This window comes from Opisthocomus hoazin, chromosome 21 (assembly GCF_030867145.1).
Source record: "Opisthocomus hoazin isolate bOpiHoa1 chromosome 21, bOpiHoa1.hap1, whole genome shotgun sequence".
Classification (NCBI taxonomy): domain Eukaryota; kingdom Metazoa; phylum Chordata; class Aves; order Opisthocomiformes; family Opisthocomidae; genus Opisthocomus; species Opisthocomus hoazin.
The window spans coordinates 9,089,183-9,110,944 of record NC_134434.1 but is presented as its reverse complement, the minus strand read 5'-3'; the positions used below and the strand labels follow the sequence as shown (position 1 = coordinate 9,110,944).

The 21,762-nt window shown below is 39.4% G+C and overlaps 1 protein-coding gene across 1 annotated transcript in view; it reads left to right on the top strand.

Moving 5' to 3' along the window:
* CCDC57 (coiled-coil domain containing 57) overlaps nucleotides 1–21,762 on the top strand; it is a 39,483-nt gene that overhangs the window by 5,947 nt on the left and 11,774 nt on the right. The window contains exons 2-8 of the mRNA XM_075440593.1: nucleotides 2,323–2,526; nucleotides 4,536–4,698; nucleotides 5,579–5,713; nucleotides 10,738–10,924; nucleotides 13,677–13,777; nucleotides 16,781–17,009; nucleotides 17,676–17,812. Coding sequence (XP_075296708.1) covers nucleotides 2,357–2,526; nucleotides 4,536–4,698; nucleotides 5,579–5,713; nucleotides 10,738–10,924; nucleotides 13,677–13,777; nucleotides 16,781–17,009; nucleotides 17,676–17,812 — 1,122 coding nt within the window. The 5' untranslated portion in view covers nucleotides 2,323–2,356. The remainder of the gene's footprint in view (nucleotides 1–2,322; nucleotides 2,527–4,535; nucleotides 4,699–5,578; nucleotides 5,714–10,737; nucleotides 10,925–13,676; nucleotides 13,778–16,780; nucleotides 17,010–17,675; nucleotides 17,813–21,762) is intronic.

Sequence of the window (21,762 nt, the reverse complement as noted above, 5' to 3'; positions counted from 1 at the left end):
CATATATTTCTCACTCTGTGATTTGCAGTGTAACTCTGACAGTACTTCAGAAGAAACCTTTAATCTTTGCCATTTTCAGACTTACGTGCTTGATTAGATATCTATAATACTGTTTCAGTTTCTAATACTGCTTGCAGCTGCATCTGAATGTAATAGCTCTCAGTAGGCCTCGTGTGCCATTATATCTTTTTTATGAAACATATTGTCTATACTGAGTTATGTATTTTATATATATTTTTTTATATCTATCTATTATTTACACCTAAATTGGTGGTGGAAGCATTAAGCAAGGGAAGGAGAGGTCATCCACAGTTATTTCACCCATGTATTAGTGAGGCCAGCTGCAGGGGAAGCCAAGGAGTCACTGAATAAAAAACTGTAAAAGGAACTTTAGGCAGAGATAGGTGGGGGTACTATGCAGGATTAATGTTAATGTAGGTAATAGGTTTAGGAAGAGGATACAAAATGGGTATTTTGCAGTAATATGGAAGTAGAAATCTAGATAACAGCAGAGGTTATAGCTTATGGGGAAGGTGTTTAAAAGTTCTTTGTTGATCTAATCCTTATACCATGCAAATGTTACTTACAAATTAAAAAAAAAACCACGAACAAACAACAGAAGCATACTCCCAAAAAAACACCCTACAACATTCTATACTGTTTTGTTTCTGTAGCTGATGCTAATGCTTCAACTGTATAAGGGCTCTGGACCTCTTAAAAAAATCAGGTTATATCAGGCTCCCATTAGAATTCCTAAGTCTTATTCTCCGCCTTTCTATGGTGAAGCTGCTCACCAGAGAACTGGAGGCCCTCAGAGACACTGGAATGCAAACACTAGAATCACTGCAAACAGCAGAAATGTTTGATTTAAAACTGGAGAAAGAAAACCAGTTCAATGATTTTGTTGCTGTGAAAGATGCTTGTTATCTTACAATTTTTATTATGATCAAAATAAACTGCTTTTCACGAACTCTACAACTCCACAACACTTCCAGCTTATTCTTCTTCATATACTCTTATTTTAGCAACCACTTGGAATTGTGTACATGAATTAATTGATCTAGTAATGTATATTGTTACAACAGAAAGAAGTAGCCCTTAGTATGACGTATTTGCCAAGTCGCATGGATTCAGGTTAATTCTGCTACATTCTTCCTGGATGTAAACTGTCTCACTTTAAAAATAACATTTTATCTTAGAAGTTTTAATGGTTCAATGGTACCTTCTGCCTTTACTGCAAAAAGGAGTACCTCTCCCAAGCAGTAAATATAATTAAAAAGCTTAGTTCTTCCCACTTCTAGAGTGTGTGGCTAGTTTTAGTGTCTTGTATTTCATACACTTGATCTGAATCCAGTAAGTCTAGTTGTGTTCAGTCACAACTTATACTTTCTCAAGCAGCTACAGACAGATTGTGAATATAGTGACAGTGTGATATATACAGAGAGAGTAACCAGAGTATTATTGGGGGGTTTATCTTTTATGTTTTACTCTTCACTAGTTAAAACTTAAGAAATAAGATTTGCTCATAGTTCAATTTTTGTTCCTTCTGTCTTGCTTTAATCATTTGTATCCAAAATTTTGTATATGATTTAAAATTTATATGCAGGTCAATTTCTGAGGATAAGAACATTACACAACTATTACTTGCATGTCTCATTTTTTGTTTACTGTTAGATTCAAGTTTTCTATAGGCACTAATCTGTGGCCTTTTCTTCTAATAACTCACCTTTTTCTCATTTTAAACCTGATCCCTATTTTTGTGTGAGCGCATGCTCAGGAAATTAATTTTTGCTCCATGAATTCCTACAGTCTCTTATTTGGGCCACCTGATCATAGCTGTGTTTCAATTATTCTTACTAGGAAGAATGTTTTCAGTATGGTAAAAGAGTATGCTGAATGAAATAGTTCACCTGTTGAAATATCTTCTCTATGAGTCACCTTAAAAAAACCCAACCACGTAATTTATAGAATCACCCTGAGCCCATAATTAAGTGAAACTGTTCTTTGTGCTAATCACAAACTTAAAGTTCTGTGATAAATTGGAGTTAAACTCTCTGCAGTGGTATAAGGAGGACTCAGTCCTTGTCCTAAGTCCAACCAAGTAGTGGAGTAGTGGCATTCTTGAAAAAACAACCGCAAAAGACCTCCTTACAACCTGTTCCACTGTCAAGCAGATATTGATTGCAGCTTCCACTGCTTCCGACAATGATTCTTTGAATTTGCTTGAACTAAATTAATAAGAAAGTAAATCAACAGCAATAAAAAATAATGTGCTTGTATTGCTAGACACCTCACTTTATTCTGTTTTTCTACATCTTCTAGGCATGAAGAACTAGCTCATGCTACCACCAAGGAAATGGATCCAATGCCAGCTTCAGGGAAAGAAGCCCAAGTGAAACAGTTTAAAAAGTTGAAGCAGCAGCTTAGAGAACTTCAGATGAGATATAAAAGTCTGGAAACTGAGCTGTGCAGAAGAGAATGGAGCCACTGTGCTTGCTTAAGAGAGAAAGATGCTCTTATTAGAAAGTGAGTGACTTGATTTATCTTGTTTCACAAGCGGTGATGAAAGAAACTCCAAACAGCATACCTACCAGTTTTGTGCCCAACTTATGTGAAAAGCTCACAGTAATTCATGGTTAAACGGATACCACACCTGGAGTACTGTGCCCAGTTTTGGTCCCCAGTTGAAAAAAGACACAGATGGACTGGAGAGGGCCACAAAGATGATCAACGTTCTGGAGAACCGTCCCTGTGAAGAAAAACTGAAGGAGTTGGATCTTTTCTATCTGGAGAAGGCTTGGGGGGACCTCATTACAGTTTTCTAGTACATAAAGGGCAGCTGCAAAGAGGATCGAGGCTTTCTTTTCACAAGCCGCATGGAGAAGACAAGGGGCCACGGGTACCAGTTGCACTGGGAGAGGTTTCATTTCAGTGTTAAAATAAATTATTTTTACAGTGAGAACAATCAGTCCCTGGAACAACTGCCCCAGGGATGTGGTAGAGTCCTCATCACTAGAGGTTTTCAAGACACAATTGGACAGGGTACTTGATAATCTCATCTAGACTCCCTTTCCTGTGAAAAGTTGGACCAGATGATCTTTCCAACCCAATCTGTTCTATGCTCTTTCTATACTATTGCAACAAAATTTGTAGCAAAATTTCGATATAAACATTGGTTGTGTGATTGACATAATCAGGAAACATCTCCTCAGAGTTTAGCAAGTAAAGGAGGTTACATGGAAAAGAAAGTATCTGGGAACCTAGAGAAGGAACAACACACCAGAAGAAAAGAATTTCTTTCATAACCAGCCTGGAAAGAGGCATTGGAATAGGCTGCCCAGGGAGGTGGTAGAGTCACCATCCCTGGAGGTGTTTAAAAAATGTGTAGATGTGGCACTTCAGGATATGGTTTAGTAGGCACGGTGGTGTTGGGTTGATGGTTGGACTTCATAATCTTAGAGGTCTTTTCCAACCTGTGATCCTATGATTCTGTGATAATTGCCAATCCAAGAAGGCCACTGGAAACTAAGGAGTTGCTTAGATGGCCTGCATTTTGTGTGACTGGAAATGCATGGTTTACAATATGACTTTGGCTCATGAAAAAGTCCCTCTGAGCTAATTAAAAAAAAAAACAAAAAAAAAAAGTCATTGAACAGTTTTATATCCAAGATTGCATCACATGTTTTGTTAATTGTCTTAAGCAAGTATATATTAATATGGGAGGGAAGCTGTTCTTGTATGTAGACTTCAAGAAGAAATTGTAGCGCTAAAACCAGGCCAAGATTCTCATCTGATTTGAGATTTCTAAGGAGTCTGCCTCTAAAGAATTCCAAATTCAGTCAATGCATGGACAGGAAGAGAAGTTGAGGGCGCAGTTGGTCAAATTCCAGAAATATGCAGAGTGGTAAAGAAGACTAAGATTTTGTCTAAAGTGGTATTTCCAACCAGTCATAACAATGCCCTGAAGTCTTGATAGCTTGGTGTTATAAAAGCTCGGCCATAGGACAATTGAACCTGTCTTGAAAGCCCTTAAATTCTGAATATGACGTTTGTCTCATTTTGTGCTCCTCCTATCTCTTCTCTTTCTGCAGTGCGTTTTCAATGTATGTATATGCAGCAGCCTTTGAGCGTAGGAATTTTATCCCGAGAATCCAACAGCTTTAATTCCTAGCTCTTTTGTATCTCATTTCCATTATTACAAATGGGACACATGCTGTGTATGGTATTGCCAAGAGCAGTATTGGTGTTGAAGAGCAGTTTATGCCTCTTAAGCTGAGATGACCTCCAAAGCTGATTCTAAATATCTGTACAGATGGACTCTAGAAGGCTGCTGAGCTCTAAACAATTAAAATGCTTTTGTCCAGTAAAATACTTAGAGTGAAATAGAATAAAATAGATACATTGGAAAACAGAAAAAGGAAAGAAGATAAGGTCAGCCAAAAAGTGTGAAATTAAAAAAAAAATGAACCAAAACAAAACCAAAAAGCAAACACAAAACATCCTTCTGAAATCAACAGTTTTGCTCTGTGTGTTAGGTATAAACAACAACTGTCTCTGGCAGCTGAGCAAGAATGGATTCTGGAACAGAGTAAAATGAAAGCAGAACTGGACTGGCAGCAGCTCTGTGAGAATGCTCAAAGTAATCATTGCCAGAAATCAGAGGATCTAACACAGACCCTGTCTTCAGCAAGAGAGCAGGTGAGAATCTCAAATTAACACCACTTACGAACCATCTGTTACATAGAGAGCTATGGAGTTGTTCCATCATGGCGTTGCTCAGGGGAGCCGCAACTTTGGTCTTCTTTCAACAATCTGTAAAACTAATTCTGTACACAGCAGTTCATCAGGTATTTTTGATCAGAGACCAGATTAATTTTCATGGACAATCTCTAATAGCAACCTTTTCTCCCTTGTAATGAAGTTGTCAGCTGGAGAGATGCCACTGCTTTTCTCTTGGCATTGTATCAGAAGAAAGATCGCTTTTAGTTCGAGCAGCCCTAGGCCAAAAAAGAGTTTCATATCATAATACATCTTGAACTCTATCAAGGGAACAATATTAGTCCTGGAAAATTCAGAGTATTTTTGTGTGAGGAAAAAAAAATCCTATTTTATGAAGTGTACAAGCTTGTGTTTCTGAAATATGAAATACATGTTTATTGTTTACACAATGGACTAACAATAATTCTCAGTGACCGGTTGCCTGGTAAACTTGTGGGTACAGAGGAAACACTCTTTTACAAAGCTTAGAATGCAGGCATTTACCCTGGCGTTTTATTTTACCATTGTCTTCCCAAAATGATTCATAGGCATCAACAGGTGTAGCATAGAAATACATCTGAGATATGAATCAGCATTGTCCATTTTACATACAGAAGATAAGACAATGAAGCCAAATTATTTTTCTGTGAAGGCATTTTTTGACTAAGCCAAAAGCAATACGCTTTAGGTCCCTGCCCTGTGATTTAAAACATCTTTTTCTTTGATTTCCTTTTTTTTTTTTTTTTAAACCCTTTACACCCTTTGTCCTCAAGATACTGATGTCCTCTGCTTTCCCTCCCTTCCCTCCCATCCCTCCTAGGTTGAAGCTGATCTACAGAAAACAGATTGCAGGTTGCAGGAAGTGAAGACTGTGCTTTCTGCTTTGACTGTTGAGAGAGAACAGCCAACAAAAGCATCTTTTAATCACAGTATTTCACCTGAAGGGGAGAAACAGGTTAGACAACGCTTAATGTCTTGACTTGGATGAATTTATTCCTTATGGGGCTTGTTTCCACTGGACTTCTTGTAAGCAGTTCATCTGTTTCATATGTTTAACTAAAAATACGGGTATATCTAGCCTGGAATACAAATAGATTAGGTGTCACAGGCTTCGTTATGGGTCTGATACATTACTCACTGGCAAAAGGAGCAAGCTTGATGTAGACAGTTGCTCCAAAACAAGACAATGTACTGTACCATCATGGCACATCAGAAAGGGAAGAATTAGTTCTGAAATGTTCTGAGGCTCTGTGTTAGTTGCAATTCAGGGTAGATTTTAAAGTAGTAAAGTTAAAATTTGAAGGCAATGTTTCAACATACTAACTTGCCAGCTGTTTAAAATAATGTCTTTTATTTTAGTATCACAAACTAGTTTTCCTTTCATTGCTACTTATTAAAGTACCTATATTAGAAAAAGCCATTCAAAATTGCAGACATAATGCTGGTTTGAAGCTGCGCTGAAGGATAATGCATTACAAGTAGGGAACTGTCTTTTGTAAAAGATTGGAAGTAAAGAGTGTGCTGCAGTGCGCCCTGCTGGGCAGCTACAGATGCTCAACAGAGAGCGGTTAAGAGTGTATTATCAGAGCTTGCTGATAAGAAAAAGCAATGTTAAGCAAGCGTAGTGGTTTCTGCGTGCATATATTGTTGTACTCAGAAAGATACTTCCTGAAAACAATTTTAATAATAAATTAGACAAAAGCAGACTGCTAACAAAAGCTTACTATGGGGCAAGTTGTCTTTTCAATTTCATTTCAAACTGGACTGATTTGAAAATTAATCATTAATCGTTAAAATACCAAAAGACTCAGGGTTGGAGAAGGATTCTTCTTTTACTGTTCACCTTCACTGTTGTCTTCCACTGTAACTGACTACTACTGTTGTTGGCAAGACTTTGTTTTCATTGTCACACATTTCTTTCAGTTGTTAACATACTCTGTTTTGCATTTTTTGTCTGTAGGATAAGCAGTATCCATCTCAGCAAAACCATTTTTGTCTCTGATTTATGTGAAGGGCCATTGTTTAAAAAACAAACCACAAAATCACAGAATCACAGAATGGTAGGGATTGGAAGGGACCTCTGGAGATCATCTAGTCCAACACCCCTGCTAAAGCAGGTTCACCTAGAGCAGGTTGCACAGGACTGTGTCCAAGTGGGTTTTGAATATCTCTAAAGAAGGAGACTCCATAACCTCTCTGGGCAGCTTGATCCAGTGCTCTGTCACCCTCAAAGTAAAGAAGTTTTTCCTCGTGTTCAGATGGAACATCCTATGTTTCAGTTTGTCCTCCTTGCCTCTTGTCCTGTCACTGGGCACCACTGAAAAGAGTTTGGGCCCAATAAAACAAATGAACAACAACAACAACAAAAAAAATCTGTTATTCTGAACTAGAACCCTTTCCCTTAAGTTTTGTGTGCACAATGAATTGTAAACAAACAGAGGGTGAAAAATGATTAGAAGTTTAAAATTTCTAGCATTTGTGTCAATGAGTCTTCTTAAAGAAGGAATAGTATGTTGGCTAGCCTCTGGTTCAGGCGGCTGCGGCAAGAAAGATTAAATACACCCTAGTGCAGTATCTTCAGCATACAGGTCCTTTTTTCAGATTGATCTGAGACCCCATGAGGGTGCTAGAAATACTGCAGTAGTCATTCTTGGCCTTTAATTAAGCATCAGAGATGTGAAACACACCAGCCTGGAGAATCTTGCTCGTAACTGATTTTGAGTATGACTTAGGTCATGTCTGCCTAGCTGGAGCATGCTAATAATACCATACAAGTGCACAGATAAGAAAAGATTGCTTACAGTAATTCTGGATGATTATGTGGTCTTCTGTCTAGACCCTTTTCCACTAGCAAAAATCTGGAACAGTTGTATTTCTGATTCAAACTGTGATGGTTCTTGTGTAGGTTGCAGGTTGGGATGAAGTTCTGGGCCCCAAAATTCAGAACACACCTGGGTGATATATTGGTACCTACTGGTGCCTTTCCCTTTGTGACTTTTTATAAAAATAACTCCCTTTCCCCTCACGTTAACAGCCTTGGAGAGATTGTAAAAGCAGAATAGAGATTATCCTCATCTTCTGGGTACTCTGTACTGTTAGGGCAGAAAGAGCCACGTGAGAAAGAGGCTGTAGGGCAGCCGTTGTCTTTACAACAGGGAAACGTAATCTGAAGGCTATTAGCATTCCAAATCACACTTTCAGATCACACTGACCGAACAGACTTATGACTGTAGAAATAAGGGGACTGAAGGAAGTGGGGAATGATGGAGAAGACAGAGAAGGAGTAGTGTTTGAGGCTGTGCAAGGCATAAATGTTGAGATTTAAGTATTTTGCTGACACGTGTCCTATGTGCAGGGCCTCATGAATTGCCTTTCCCTCTCAAGAGGCAGAACTGCTGTTTTGCAACAATTTAAGGTTAGGGTTGAATACAACAAAATATTTTTTGGGCTCAGAAACATAGATTAGCAGCATTTGATACAAACTTTCCAAACATATTAGACGGTCTTTACCTTTTCAAAAACACCTAGTCTGCGAATCAGGATTCATTTAGTGACTGTAGGAGTGTGTGTTCCACAGCTGCAGGCCTTTCTAATACTCCTGTACCAAACAGTATCTGCATTTCTTAAATGGCTGATGACAAATGTTTCCATCATCTAGAAAGATTTTACAGGGGTGAAATCTCAATTCTGCATCCTTTGTTTGGTTGAAACCACAGTTAGAATACACTGCCATTCATCTAATGTAACATCTTTAAAAATGTTTGCAGTCACACTTTGAATGAAGAAACAGCAGAAGTCAATCCTATCAGGCCCCTAATATCCTGGTCCTTATATCCCATTGCTCGTACTAGAATTTTTTCCTGAAGATTGTGCTGGAATTTCAAGTGACTAGAAAATGTATTTTCCAATCATTCTCTGTGTCTTTGGCTTTTTTTGTCACATCTGCTTTTCCTTTTTCTTCCCTCACCCAAAGTTGCAGATTTGGAAATTGAGGAGACATGTGAGACGAAGCATTTCACAGAATCACAGAATGTTCAGGGTTGGAAGGGACCTCTGTGGGTCATCTAGTCCAACCCCCCTGCTGAAGCAGGGTCACCTACAGCAGGCTGCACAGGACCTTGTCCAGGCGGGTCTTGAATATCTCCAGAGAAGGAGACTCCACAAACTCCCTGAGCAGCCTGTTCCAGTGCTCCATCACCCTCAGAGTGAAGAAGTTCTTCCTCGGGTTCAGCTGGAACTTCCTCTGCTTCAGTTTGTGCCCATTGCCCCTTGTCCTGTCACTGGGCACCACTGGAAAGAGTTTGGCCCCATCCTCCTGACACCCACCCTGCAGGTATTTATAAGCATTTATTAGGTCCCCTCGCAGCCTTCTCTTCTCCAGGCTGAACAAGCCCAGCTCCCTCAGCCTTTCCTCATAGGACAGATGCTCTTGTCCCCTCATCATCCTCATAGCCCTCCGCTGGACTCTCTCCAGTAGCTCCTCATCTTTCTTGAACTGGGGAGCCCAGAACTGGACAGAAGAATGCAGATGGGGCCTCACCAGGGCAGTGTAGAGGGGAAGGAGAACCTCCCACACTCCTCTGAATGCACCCAGGATCCCTGGTCAGGTTGATCCCTGGTCAACCTGTCGTCCACTAGCATTCCCAGGTCCCTCTCCACAGAGCTGCACTCCAGCAGGTCCAGCCCAAGCCTGTACTGGTGCATGGGGTTGTTCCTTCCCAGGTGCAGGACCCTGCACTTGCCCTCGTTGAACTTCATAAGGTTCCTCTCTGCCCAACTTTCCAGCCTGTCCAGGTCTCGCTGAATGGCAGCACAGCCTGCTACTGTATCCACCACTCCTCCCAGTTTTGTGTCATCAGTAAACTTGCTGAGGGTACATTCTAACTCTTCATCCAGGTCATTGATGAAGAAGTTTCCATACTTGTCCTTTTTCCTGTATTTTTCATAAACATATGTTGCTGACTTGTCAAGAATTGGATTCTGGAGCTAGCAACTTTCAGCGTAACAGAGTAAAGCGGTTCTTAGAGTGATCTAGCAAGTTTTGCACAGGACTAGCTTTCCAAACCAAATCTCTTAAGATAATCTTTAAGGCTGTGTGCAGCTCATGAAGAAAACACTGAGCAATGCCCCTTCAAAAGTTTAAGAAATAGAATTATTCAGGGATGTATTACTCTCTAAGCAAGCTGCTCATATTTTACTAACATAAATTACTTTTTTTTACAGTAGTTAAAGCAGCTTTGGCAACCTGGGTTTTGTCAGCCTCTTCAGTTCTGAAAGTCTGTAAGAACGACATTTGCTCATCAATTCATACTTCCACCAAGTATAATTCCAAAAGTCAGCGTCAAGGCCTTTGTGAAGGCAGAGCTTAAATCGCTATCTGACAAATATTCCTTTTACATCATTCACTGTTAGCTTGTCTATAACTAATGCGCACAACGAAGACATTGGTACTTATTTCAGAATTGAAGTGCCTAGAGGTTTTCTAGAAGTTGTCAGTTGTCCAGGTTGCCTAGAAGTAATCCATATACTGCTTCCCCTTTTCCAGTTTAGCAAAGGATGTCCAGCCTCTTTATGTTCTTGTGAACAAATGATGTCCAATTACACTTCCAAGAATTCAACAAGTCAGAAAGGGGACTGCTGTTGAGCCAGTAAGTTCTTTAAGGAGGTAGGTTACCCATACACAGAAGAGATAAGAGATAGCACTCTTCAAAGAACAACAGTGATAAGACAGAGCCACCTCTGTGGCCATCCTGCTGACCATCTATGCCTCCTCCTCTATCTCAGGTTCTCATCATAGCACTTTTTTTCCCTAGCAAACCCCCATAATAACCAGATCTGTTTCTTTTCTTCCTGTGGTTCCTTTCTGCCAAGTCTGTTCATGGACTGAAAGTATTAGGATCTCTGTATGTGGTGTTGTGGAGAGGATATGTGTTGCTCATTAATGAAACACTGTTACTGTGTTGTACTTTTATTTTACAGGTATTTCAATATTATGTTAAAAGTTCTCTGAGCAAAGATATTTCTGCCTTGAAAATAAAAAAGCTGCAGGAGCAGAATGCCAGCCTTCGGGCTGCTGTTGCACAAATGAGGAAAGAAATGGAGAGTCTTGATGAGCAGATGTTGTTCTCTCTTCCTCTGGCAGAAAACAGACAGCTTGCAGAGCAAGGTGACAACTTTTGCCACAGAACTCTAAATTCATTTAAGGTCACAGTCACGACCCATGAGAGCTACTTGACCCACGGGTGTGTAAAATCCTGACCATGGGGTTCTCAGGATTCCACAATACACAAGCACACAGAGGTCCGAGATTCTGAGAATTTCTTTATTAAAAATCATTACAAAACTGTTATAAGTAACAACAAATATACACACACACTAGAAGTCACTACACAATTACTACTAGGAAAGCAAATGCATATGTATATTGCAAGAGTAAAGCAAATATATGTATATTACAAGTTATTACAGAATTGCAACCAGTGAAGCAAGTATATAGAATCATAGGATGGTTTGGGTTGGAAAGGACCTTTAAAGAACACCTAGTTCAAACCCCCCTGCCATGGGCAGGGACATCTTTCACTAGATCAGATTGCTGAAAGCCCTGTCCAACCTGACCTTGAACACTTACAATGATGGGGCATCCACAGCTTCCCTGGGCAACCTGTTGCAGTGTCTCACCACCCTCATTGTAAAAAAATTCTTCATAGGAGAAGTGTTCTAGCCCTCTGCTAATTTTCATGGGCCCCCGCTTTAACAGGTCTATGTCTTTCTTACAGACCTTTACCTGGGCACGTGCCTGTAAATATATTATATGAGATGTTACTGGTATGATACTCACAAAACCTCTCCCAAGAGTGGGGCTAAGTGATGATGGAAAAAAAAAGACTCTCACTTCAAAGATGATCCACATCACAGAGTCTGGAGTCAGCCAGGCGTCATCAGTGAGGGTCCAGTTTGTCCGGGAGATTGCATGCAGGGGAGCTTTTGCAGAGAGGGTCTTGCAGAGAGACTCATTTTGGGTAGGTAGTGAGTTACTTTTTATACCTTTTTGGTGTAGATATGTAAATGGGCATAGGGCATCAGTTCCAGGTATAGTTGTTGCAGAGTCCTGTTTTTCTGGAAGGTCAGTTCATTATCACAGCTTCTTTGTCCTGCACCCAGCAAGCTTTCTTTGTCCTGCTTACTATGGCTGAGCGCTAAGGAAACACCCTTCTTTTCCGTATGTTTACCCTTCTTTTCAGTATGTTTACCAGGTGGCCTTTTTAGTGGCTCTATCAGGAAGCTGAAGATTTTTAAACATCTCAATATTAAAAATATGTAGTACTTTCAAATGCATTATTTTACCAGATACTGTCACACATTAGTTGCATTATTTTTAGCATCTCTCAGAAACATTTCAGTATATCATGTCTTACACTTTCATTTTTACTTTTTCTCATCATCCTTCATGGGAAAGTCAAAGCTGATAACATTAAAAAAAACAAACCACCAAACCTGCAGAAGGTATGTCCACTACAACTACATACATTTTGCAGTAAATTTCTGAAAATTTGTTACATTTGGTCTTGATTGGCTCTCATGCAGGCCTGTTCAGAAACAAAACTGGATTTTTTCTTCATAAACATTCTTGTGACTTTTGGAAGTCTGCAGAAAAGAGAAAAGGAAATCAACTGTAACTTGATACTGGAATAACCAGCTCTGATTTGTTTTGTTTTTTAAAAAAGAATAGGCAAGGTATAATTTTTTAAAGGACATCTTTTACTTCTGTGGAATAAGTAGCCCTGTGTTTAGCACCTTTTACTCGTTATGTAAGTGTAAATACGTAAATAGCTGCTTCATACATTTGTGTCTCATCTACGTAAACTTTTCATGTCTAATTGCTTCAAACTATTCCAGAGCCACCATGCCTTCTTTTCTGTATTTCAGAAAAAATAAGATGGGATTAATGAAAGGTATTTCGTTGTACCGTTTTGCTGTTGTTATGCTTCTCTGTTGTAATTTTGCAGTAAGACTGGATCTGTGTGTTACCAGTTTGCAGAATTAGTTTTAACTGTCGTTTGTACAGTATAACGAAATCATGAGCTAATTAAGTGCGCAGGCACTTTTAATAAAGATAAACGTATTCTAGCTTTGTTAATAATGAGACATAAATAACCAATTAAAGCAAAACCTCTGTCAATTTTAAATAAAAAAACCAAATCCAAGCATAGTTTTTCATCACAGGCAACTAAAGTTAGTCCACTGCTTTTTGAAGATGGTGTAGTCCAATATGTAAAAGATTCACCACTGCTAGAGTTTAGCAGTGTCCAAGAGAAGCAATAATGTTTGTCAGGTGATACATGTAAATTTTCAGATATGTATTATCTGTTTCCATTATGGCTGAAATACTTCGTTCAACTAAAATAATCTTTCTTATATCCCTTTTAAAAATGTTTGGAGATTATATTCAATCACTGAAAGAGATGATAATGTTAAATCTGAATTTTTTAAGGAAGTGGGAGAGTAACTTAGAGGGGCGCTTCTAGTTTCCGGAAAGTCATCTGTTCTTTCCCCTGACTTGTCCATATACATCAATACGTTCAGACTCACTTTTTTACTGGAACTAAAAGAAGAGATTTTGGGGATTAACTTCCATTTATTGCCAATTTTTTCCAACTGTGATTGAAAGAATCTGCTGTGTCTTAATTATTCTTGTTATACTCAGTATTGCCAGTTTCGCAAGAAAGATTAAATTATGCAGTACAGGAAGAAATAAAAACTTCTCTGTTCTCCTTAGCCACAAATTGACCTTTCTAATGTGTCATCTGTAGTGACTTCTGTATTTTGTAGCTGACTGATCTTTGTGCATTGTGAGACTGTGCTATTTTTTATGTTTCTTCAGCTCTGTTTACAGTATATCTACTCCTCTTCTTGATTAGGTTCATTGTGCACAAACAAAACTTCAGCTGGAACTACTTTGAGCAATATTAAAGTCAGCTCAACTAACCTGGATGGTATAGTAAGCCCAGACACAGAAAAGGTATGAAGTTTAAACTACCTAAAATATCCGTATGTGTGTGTAATTAAATATATAGCATATTATTTTTGCTTGAATTAATATTAAAAACTGAAGCAGTATATGCTTATGTGGTCAGTTAGTGATAAATGTAAGTTAGATGAGAGCCAGCAATGATTTTTTCAGCCAAACTTATGCTCATTCTTTCTAGGGAATAGATTTTGACTAGTCGTTCCCTGGCACAAGTCACTCCTGGTCTTTCAAGCCCTTCTTGCTATTGTTTTTTTTCCACTTGCAAATTCTTACACTACTGTGTATCACCTCAAGTTTTCACAGAATCAGAGAATCATAGAGTAGTTTGGGTTCCATTGTAAATCCGTATTTTAGCCTTTTTTTAAAATACTGAAAATCTTTCAATATGCCTTGTAATAAGGTGAACAGAGATGAAACTGTAGATACTGTGTGACTACTGGACTCTGACGAGAGGGTCCTGTGAAGCCTTGGTTGGAGATAGATATGCAAATGGCATTGCATACTCCGTCAGGGATGTGGGTGGCTTTTCCTGGGAGAACCTCGTCACTGCCGGCTCGTGGGGCTCGCTTCTGCCAGTCCCATGCTAGGGTGCAACGTGGCAGTGCTGGTGGGGCCAGTGGCCGCCACCTCCCACTCACCAGCTCCCGTGCCGCACCAGCGGGATGTCCAGCTGCAGTGGGCTCTTGTGCATGCCCTGCAGGCTGCTGTGGAATGACTCAGTATGACCAGGAGAAATAACTGAGCACCAACATCGATTTGGATCGATTCTCTCACCACCCACAAAGGCTCTGGGAGCATTTTTACTCAGTGCTAGGGTTTACAAATGTTATTCCCATTGTGTTATTTTAAAGGGTAGGAACAATATCAGCATTAAAGTGTGACAGAGGCAATCTCTCAGGAAAATAATAAAGGAATTGAAAACTGTGACAAAGATCTAATACTACATAAGGAGTAAGTCACTGTCTGTTCTCCCCTTCCTGTCTCCCAGCAATTTCATGGTGTAGTAAACAGAGTCTAAAGTAAGATAGGTGAAAATATAAATAAAAATTAACGGTTTTCTAATTTTCAATTAATCTGTATACCAACTATTCTGTCTGTTGCAGAAAATGTTTTACAAACTACCATTCAAGATGCATTTGCATTTTCTTTGCATTTCTTTAGGTAGGGATAGAGCTTTAAAAGTGGAGAATGGCTTTCATGGAGACAGTAAGATAGGAACTGAACATTCTCTGTGCCAGAGATGAATCCTTTGCTTCATGATGCTAAACTATAATTGAAAAAGAACATTTTTCAGGCAGCCATGTGCATCTTCAGTGTGAAATGCTGAATTACTTTGTGCTTTGTACGTATAGGCAAGTAGTAAACAGCAGATGTGCAGGCCAAAACTGGAAGTGAACTAAATGCTAGAATTGCAGTTAATATTGTCTTCACTGAAGTTGAACTATCATTTCCTGTCTATTTGTGCCGTCTGCTTTATTTCTTCTTCCTTAGTGCATAATAAGCCTTCTTAGGCATAGACTGGCAGCTGGAAACAGTCCTGAGAATATCTTACAAACAATGGGCAAAACTTCATTAGAATTCCTTACTGGATTTTAGAAGTGCTTATTTTTTAATATTCTTCTACATTGTCTCTGCACTTCTTACGTTTATTAATTGCTTGCTAAGGATGTACTTAAGGCTGTGATGAATTACAGGCAAAAATATTTCTACCTTGGGGAGTTTATAATCTGTTGAGCAATAATGGTAACTAAACATGAGGGTGCTGATGTGAAGTCAATACTGTGAGCCATAGTGATAGTTTTCTTGTTTCCATTTAATATAACAGAGGTTCTGGGACCATAATCTCAAAATTATAGACTCCAGAGCTAAAATTTAGCTACAGAGGAAAGTTTATTGTGGAAACTGGTAAAATAGGCATGTAGACTTCTGCGTGTATATATATCCTTCTTCTTTTCTCTTCATATCAGCTCTGAGCAGAGTTTGTCCTCCCACTTTTTTTAGTACCCATCTTTCCCATGTTTTCTCTTTTTTGTATTGCAGAGTTTTACTCTGGACATGGATCTAGAGATAAAAAGATTTCTGAGTTCCACTCCTAACTCTACAGCTTACAATCTGTTACCTAAAAAAAAAATTATTCTGGGTAACACTGTTGAAAGTTTTTATGAAAAGTTCAGGAAAAATAGAAATTTAAGCAAATGATATTCATGCCCCAGCCATGTGATGTGCTTTTGCCTCTTGGTACAATGAAGGTGGTACATAGTGTGACAGCCACTGGTGGGGTAATTGGTCATCACCTTGACCTCTCTGTATGTTAAGCTTCGGTGTGTTAATTTCATTGTTCATATGATGAGGGCAGAATGTAATAATTTGTGGCTGCTTATAGTAATTGCCTTGATATAAATTGCTATATGTTATGCCAAAGTGGTGTTTCTTTTTTTCTTTCACTTTGGTGTCTTTCTTCATATTTTTATATTCTAGTCCTGCACTAATTTCTCCAGCTTTCTCTCCAATACTGTTTGCGGACCTGCATGCTTTCCGATTGTAGAATTTGTACTTTTCACTCTGCAGCCTTTCTCTTGAAAACAGTGTTTTAAGTCATTCTACCCCATATGTGTGTATGCACGTGATGATTACACAAAGAAGGGTTTGTGGTAGCTTGCGATCTGCTGTAAAATTTTTTTTCCACATTTTAACTTAAAATTAACTGCTTTCTAGTTTACAGTTACACGGTGTTTATCCTATGTGGTATTATTTTACACACAGTTAGCAGTATCTGTGAGAATGTCTCAGGCTGTTATAGCATTTTCTCCACAGTTTAATTTGCCCTATATTGATAACAAAGTATTGAAAATGGGCCCTCAAAAATGGGCTGTAGACTTCAACTTTACACTTTTTTTTCAACTGGGTTCTAATGCACATTTGTACAAAATCTCTAAATCCACAGACCACACTTTCAAAATATTCATTACAAGCACTATCTGTTTTTTTTTTCAGGGGCCGAAACCCAAAGTTCTTGAAGAAAAGATGGTAGATCTTGGACAAGAGTTACCTGATATAGGTCCTGGTGTTGGTCTTCAATATGATGTCAGCTGCACTCCACAAGGAACACAAAATGCACTGAAGGAAGCAGCAAGAAAAATCGCAGTTCTGAGCCAAGAGAAGCAGCAGCTGATTGAAATGGGAAACAGACTCAGGGCAGAACTTGGAATGGTATTAAAGGAAGGTAAACTTATTCTACAGCAGGGTGCTAGCTTATATGTTTAGAATAAAACATGGGAATCAGTTCCTTCTTCGAGCTGGAGACAGCTAGGCTTTAATATGAAAACAAAGTGCTGGACCTGACAGATTCTTGATCTGCACAGTTTGTGTGAGGCTGCTGTGCTAATTGTTGCAAATAAGATTATCCTGTGATGGGAGGTGCTAGCATAGAACACTAAGAGTATGTAGGCAGTAACTTTTTGTTGATGAACATCTTAGACGAAGGACTCCCCGGTGCTTAGATGTTAGTGTGGGAACTGGAAGTTGAACTAAGACTTCTTTTAAGAGGAGAAAAAGAGGTAGTTTATCTCTTGGAATAAAAACTAATGCTTTATGAAAGTGGAAGAGAAAGCAGAATAAGCTTACTATAGAGTAAACTTGAATCAAGAGTATATATAGTCTAAGAAGATTTCACTGTGGACATTGAAGTTCCATGCAACAACTGTTCTGATAATGAAGCAAAGGAGAAAAACATGAGGCCTGTTTCCACATAGCATTGAATCCAGCTGCAATGAAAAGGCCTGTGTTCTGTAGTTCGTTTGTATCCACTGTAAACACTTGCTGGGAATGTAATATTGGTGACAAAATAACAACAGAGAAATCCTTCCTCAGTATTTTCTCTCATTTCTAGGACTTTGGCATCCTGTTAGCTCTAAGTGCTGCACAGTTTGTATTGCCTCTGGTAGTCTTTTTCCAAGAGAGCTTGTCAAAAGAACACAGTGTCAGCTATCAGCTTTAAAGCATCTACAGCACAGGCTTACAACACAGGTAATGATATGTTTTCTGAAATCTAGTGATAATGAGCAGTTAAGTCAGTTCTAATTCCATGAATATAACTTTCCTTAAAAATCTGCATTGAAGTGTCTTTAACGGATTCTAGCTCAAATCTTCCTTTGGTACCTTGGTAGATTTTACAGAATCATCGAATATCCTGAGCTGGAAGGGACTCATGAGGATCTTCGAGTCCTGACTCCACACAGGGCAACACAGAAGTTAAACCGTGTATCTAAGAGCATTGTCCAAATGCTTCTTGAACACCGACAGGCTTGGGGCCACAACCACTCCCTGGGGAGTGTTGTTCCAGTGCTTGAACCCCAGCTCAGGGAAGAGCTTCTTCCTAATACCCAGTCTGAACTTCCCCTGATGCAGCTTTAAACCATTCTCTTGCATGCTATCTCTGGACAGCAGAAAGATCAGCACCTGCCGCTCTGCTCCCCCTGGTGAGGAAGTTGTAGACAGCAATGAGGTCTTCTCCTTCCTAACCTGAACAAGCCAAGTTCTCTTAGCTGCTCCTCATAAGTCTTGCCCTCTAGTCCTTTCACCATCACTGTTGCCCTCCTCTGGACACATTCTAATATTTCTATATCCTTCTCATATTGTGCAGCCCAAAACTACACGCAGTACTCGAGGTGAGACCACACCAATTCAACCTGTTAGCCACACTGTGACTCATGAACCCCAGGAGACGGCTGGCCATTTGGGCTGCCAGGGCACATTGTTGGCTCATATTGAGCTTACCATCAACCAAAACCCCCAGATTCTTTTCTTCTAGCCTCTTGTCCCACAGTCTATATGGGCATCCAGGATTACACTGTCCCAGGTGCAGAATCCAGCATTTGCTCTTGTGGAATTTCATATGGTTGGTGATTGCCAAGTGCACCAGTCTACCAAGATCTCTCTATAAGGTCTCTCTACCCTCAAGGGAATCAATCAGTCCTCCTAATTTAGTATCATTGGCAAACTTACTGAGTGTGCATTCAACTCCTGTGTCCAGGTCATTGATAAAAACATTGGAGGGAACAGGCCATAAAACTGAGCCCTGGGGAACACCACTAGTGACTGGCCGCCAGCCAGATGTTACCCCCTTTACTTAAAGGGTTATATTCGGGACTTCAGAATTAAACTTTTAAACATTATTTTCATCCAAGGAATGTCAGAAACACCTGTGTTAATGCAGCATAAATGCAATCTGAATTATAAGTATGAACTTCATAAAGCTTTGTTTTAAAGAAGTAAGATAGGCCATTTGAAGGATTTGCAGCATGTTCTAAGATAAACTTGAGAATGATTAATCAGTGAACATATTTCCAAATATCCACAGTGGTGGGATTTTAAAGCACCTTTGTTCAAATTATCGTAATAGCACATTTTCCATATATGAATGCAGGATATATAATTAACCTGTCTCTAATTGTTTGTAATTAAAACACAACTTTTTATCGTTAGATTGCGGCTTTCATCAGAGAGACAAATGGATAAATCCTGGCTGTCCTAGTAGTTAGTGGCAGACCTCCCAGTGGCTTCAGTAGTCAGGATTTCACTATGTACTTTACTTAATTGATCAGCAGATTTGTTCCTGTGAGGATTGAGTCAGAGCAGCTGATTGTCGTTGTAGTTTTGAGGGCAGTAAACAATGTTCTTTCAGAAAGGGTGAGGTTGTTGCTCTGAGGTATAAACTCCAGTAGAATTATTAACCAAGTTCAACTGGGGAAATACTTCCTCTGGGAACCCCTCTGGGCAACTTATTCCAGTGTTTGATCGCCATCCCAGGAAAGAAGGTTGGGGTTTGAGGATTTTTTGCCCCCTTATGCTTAAGCGGAGTGTTCTGTACTTTACTTTCTGCCCATTGCCTCTCCTTCTTCCACCGTATACTGCTGAGAAAAGTGTGGCTCAGTCACCTTTACCTCCTCCCACCATCCCCATCAGGTGCTTGTACATGTTGAAAAGATCACTCCTGACCTATCTCTTCTGGAGGCTAAACAAGGCCAGCTTCTCCAATGTCTCCTTGTATGTCATATGCTCCAATTCGCTGATCATCTCTGTGGCTGTTTGATGGACTTGCTCCAGTATGTCCATGTCTTTCTTGCAATGGGGAGCCCAAAAGTGGACACAATATTCTAAATGTAGTTGCAGCAGTGCTTGGCAGAGGGAAATAATCACCTCCCTTGACCTGCTAGCAGTGCTTGTCTTGATGCAACCCAGCATGCTGTAGGCTGAAGGCCTCAAGAATGCATTGCTGCCTCATGTTCAACTTGTAGTCCACCAGGTTTCCTGTTTCTTTTCTGCTGAGCTGCTTTCCGAGCAGTCAGCCTCCAGCCTATTAGATTGAAACTGCAATCTCCTCTCCCTTTGGCGAAAAAAATCAACTGAGTTAAAGCTAATGTCCTCTGGAGGATACTGTTCATTTTTAATTCTCTCTTCATACATTCTTATTTCTCTTAACTGAAATCAAGAAAAGATTGAGAGCTGTTTTGAGGATCAGTATGGTTAATCCAGGACTATGTAGGAGACTGAGGTTTAACATTTCTTTTTTTGCATGCTAAGGTCTCTGTGATAATGTGAAACTACACAAGAAAGAATCCTATCATATCGTCAGATTGCACTAAGAAATCACAGCTGTCAGTCATTTACTTGAAATTTTTACCACCTGAACACATTCTAAACACATCTTAAATGCTTTAACACCTAGACACATTCTAAAAAGAGAAGACAGAATAACCACGTATTCGTTTTGAGCATGCCATTCTGTGTTTTTCTGAGCCTGAAGTTATCACTAATTTCTTTAGGTGTTATCTGGTTGGCCTAGGTGTATTACAAAGTATGTGAACCATCTGGCCAGACAGTTTGAATGACAAAGACGAGTTTCTTAAAAAAGCCAGTGGAAGTAAATTCTAATTAATGTTTGATTTTTCTTACAGTTAAGAATGGTGTTAAAGAAAAAAGAAAACCCACATATTAGCCTCTGTAGTTGCTTAGAATAAATGTTACAAATTAGGTAAATAAAAGTTAAGTGACTCAGCTGGTAACAATTTAGCCAGTTGTATATCTGGGGATGATGCACTTTCAATTTGCAATGTAGTTCTGCTGAAAATAGATTTTTTTTTCCTGTGAAGTAAAACGGTCTTGCAGATCAGCTGTGTAATTCTACCCTTGAGGGATGTTAGCTGGACCAATTACAAAAACTTCTGGGTTAGTAGATTTAAGAAAACAGTGTAAAAAGTTGAAGTGCAAAGATCATCCGACAATTAAATTTGAGAACAGGTGTTGACAGCATCAAGTTCAGTGTTCTGCTGTCAGGTCTTTAGGCAGACAGTTCTCCAGCTTCTGCACAGTGTTGCTAATCTCTGGGATAAAGAATAGTAGTAAAAACAGGTAGTAATCGTTTGGAGGACTCAAACATTTGGATATGAAAGGAAAAGGCTGTCCAAACATCCAAAATAAGCAGCAGTATTTCAGCCAGGAAAGACATATATTTGGGGGAGAAAATGGGCACACGTTTCTTGGCTAAGGTGTATCTATCAGACTGAATCTAGAGCAACATTTTGGAATATGTTCTAAGGGAACCTGGCAGGGAAGAGGTCTGTGTTTGGACGTCCTATCACAGGTTCCTGAATTTCTCTTAGCTTCTTCCTAGCAGAATATATCCAAAGGGAGGGGTGCTCCTGTGAGATGGAGAAAGGTTGCCTAAAGTCCAAAAGGCTGTGCTGTTGGAGTCAATTAGAACCAAATTTGAACAGGTTGCTTGAGTGAAAATAAGCACCTGTTCTTCTTTACTGCCCATTAGTCAATGAAGAAGTTTTAAAGGTTGCAGTGTGAGCAAACATTGTAAACCATCCATCAGACAATGATAAACTGAGAATGCCATCTGGTGTACCTTTACAGAGCTAATGGATACTTGTTCTTCTTTAGATATAGCAGATAGTCTTAGATAACAGAAA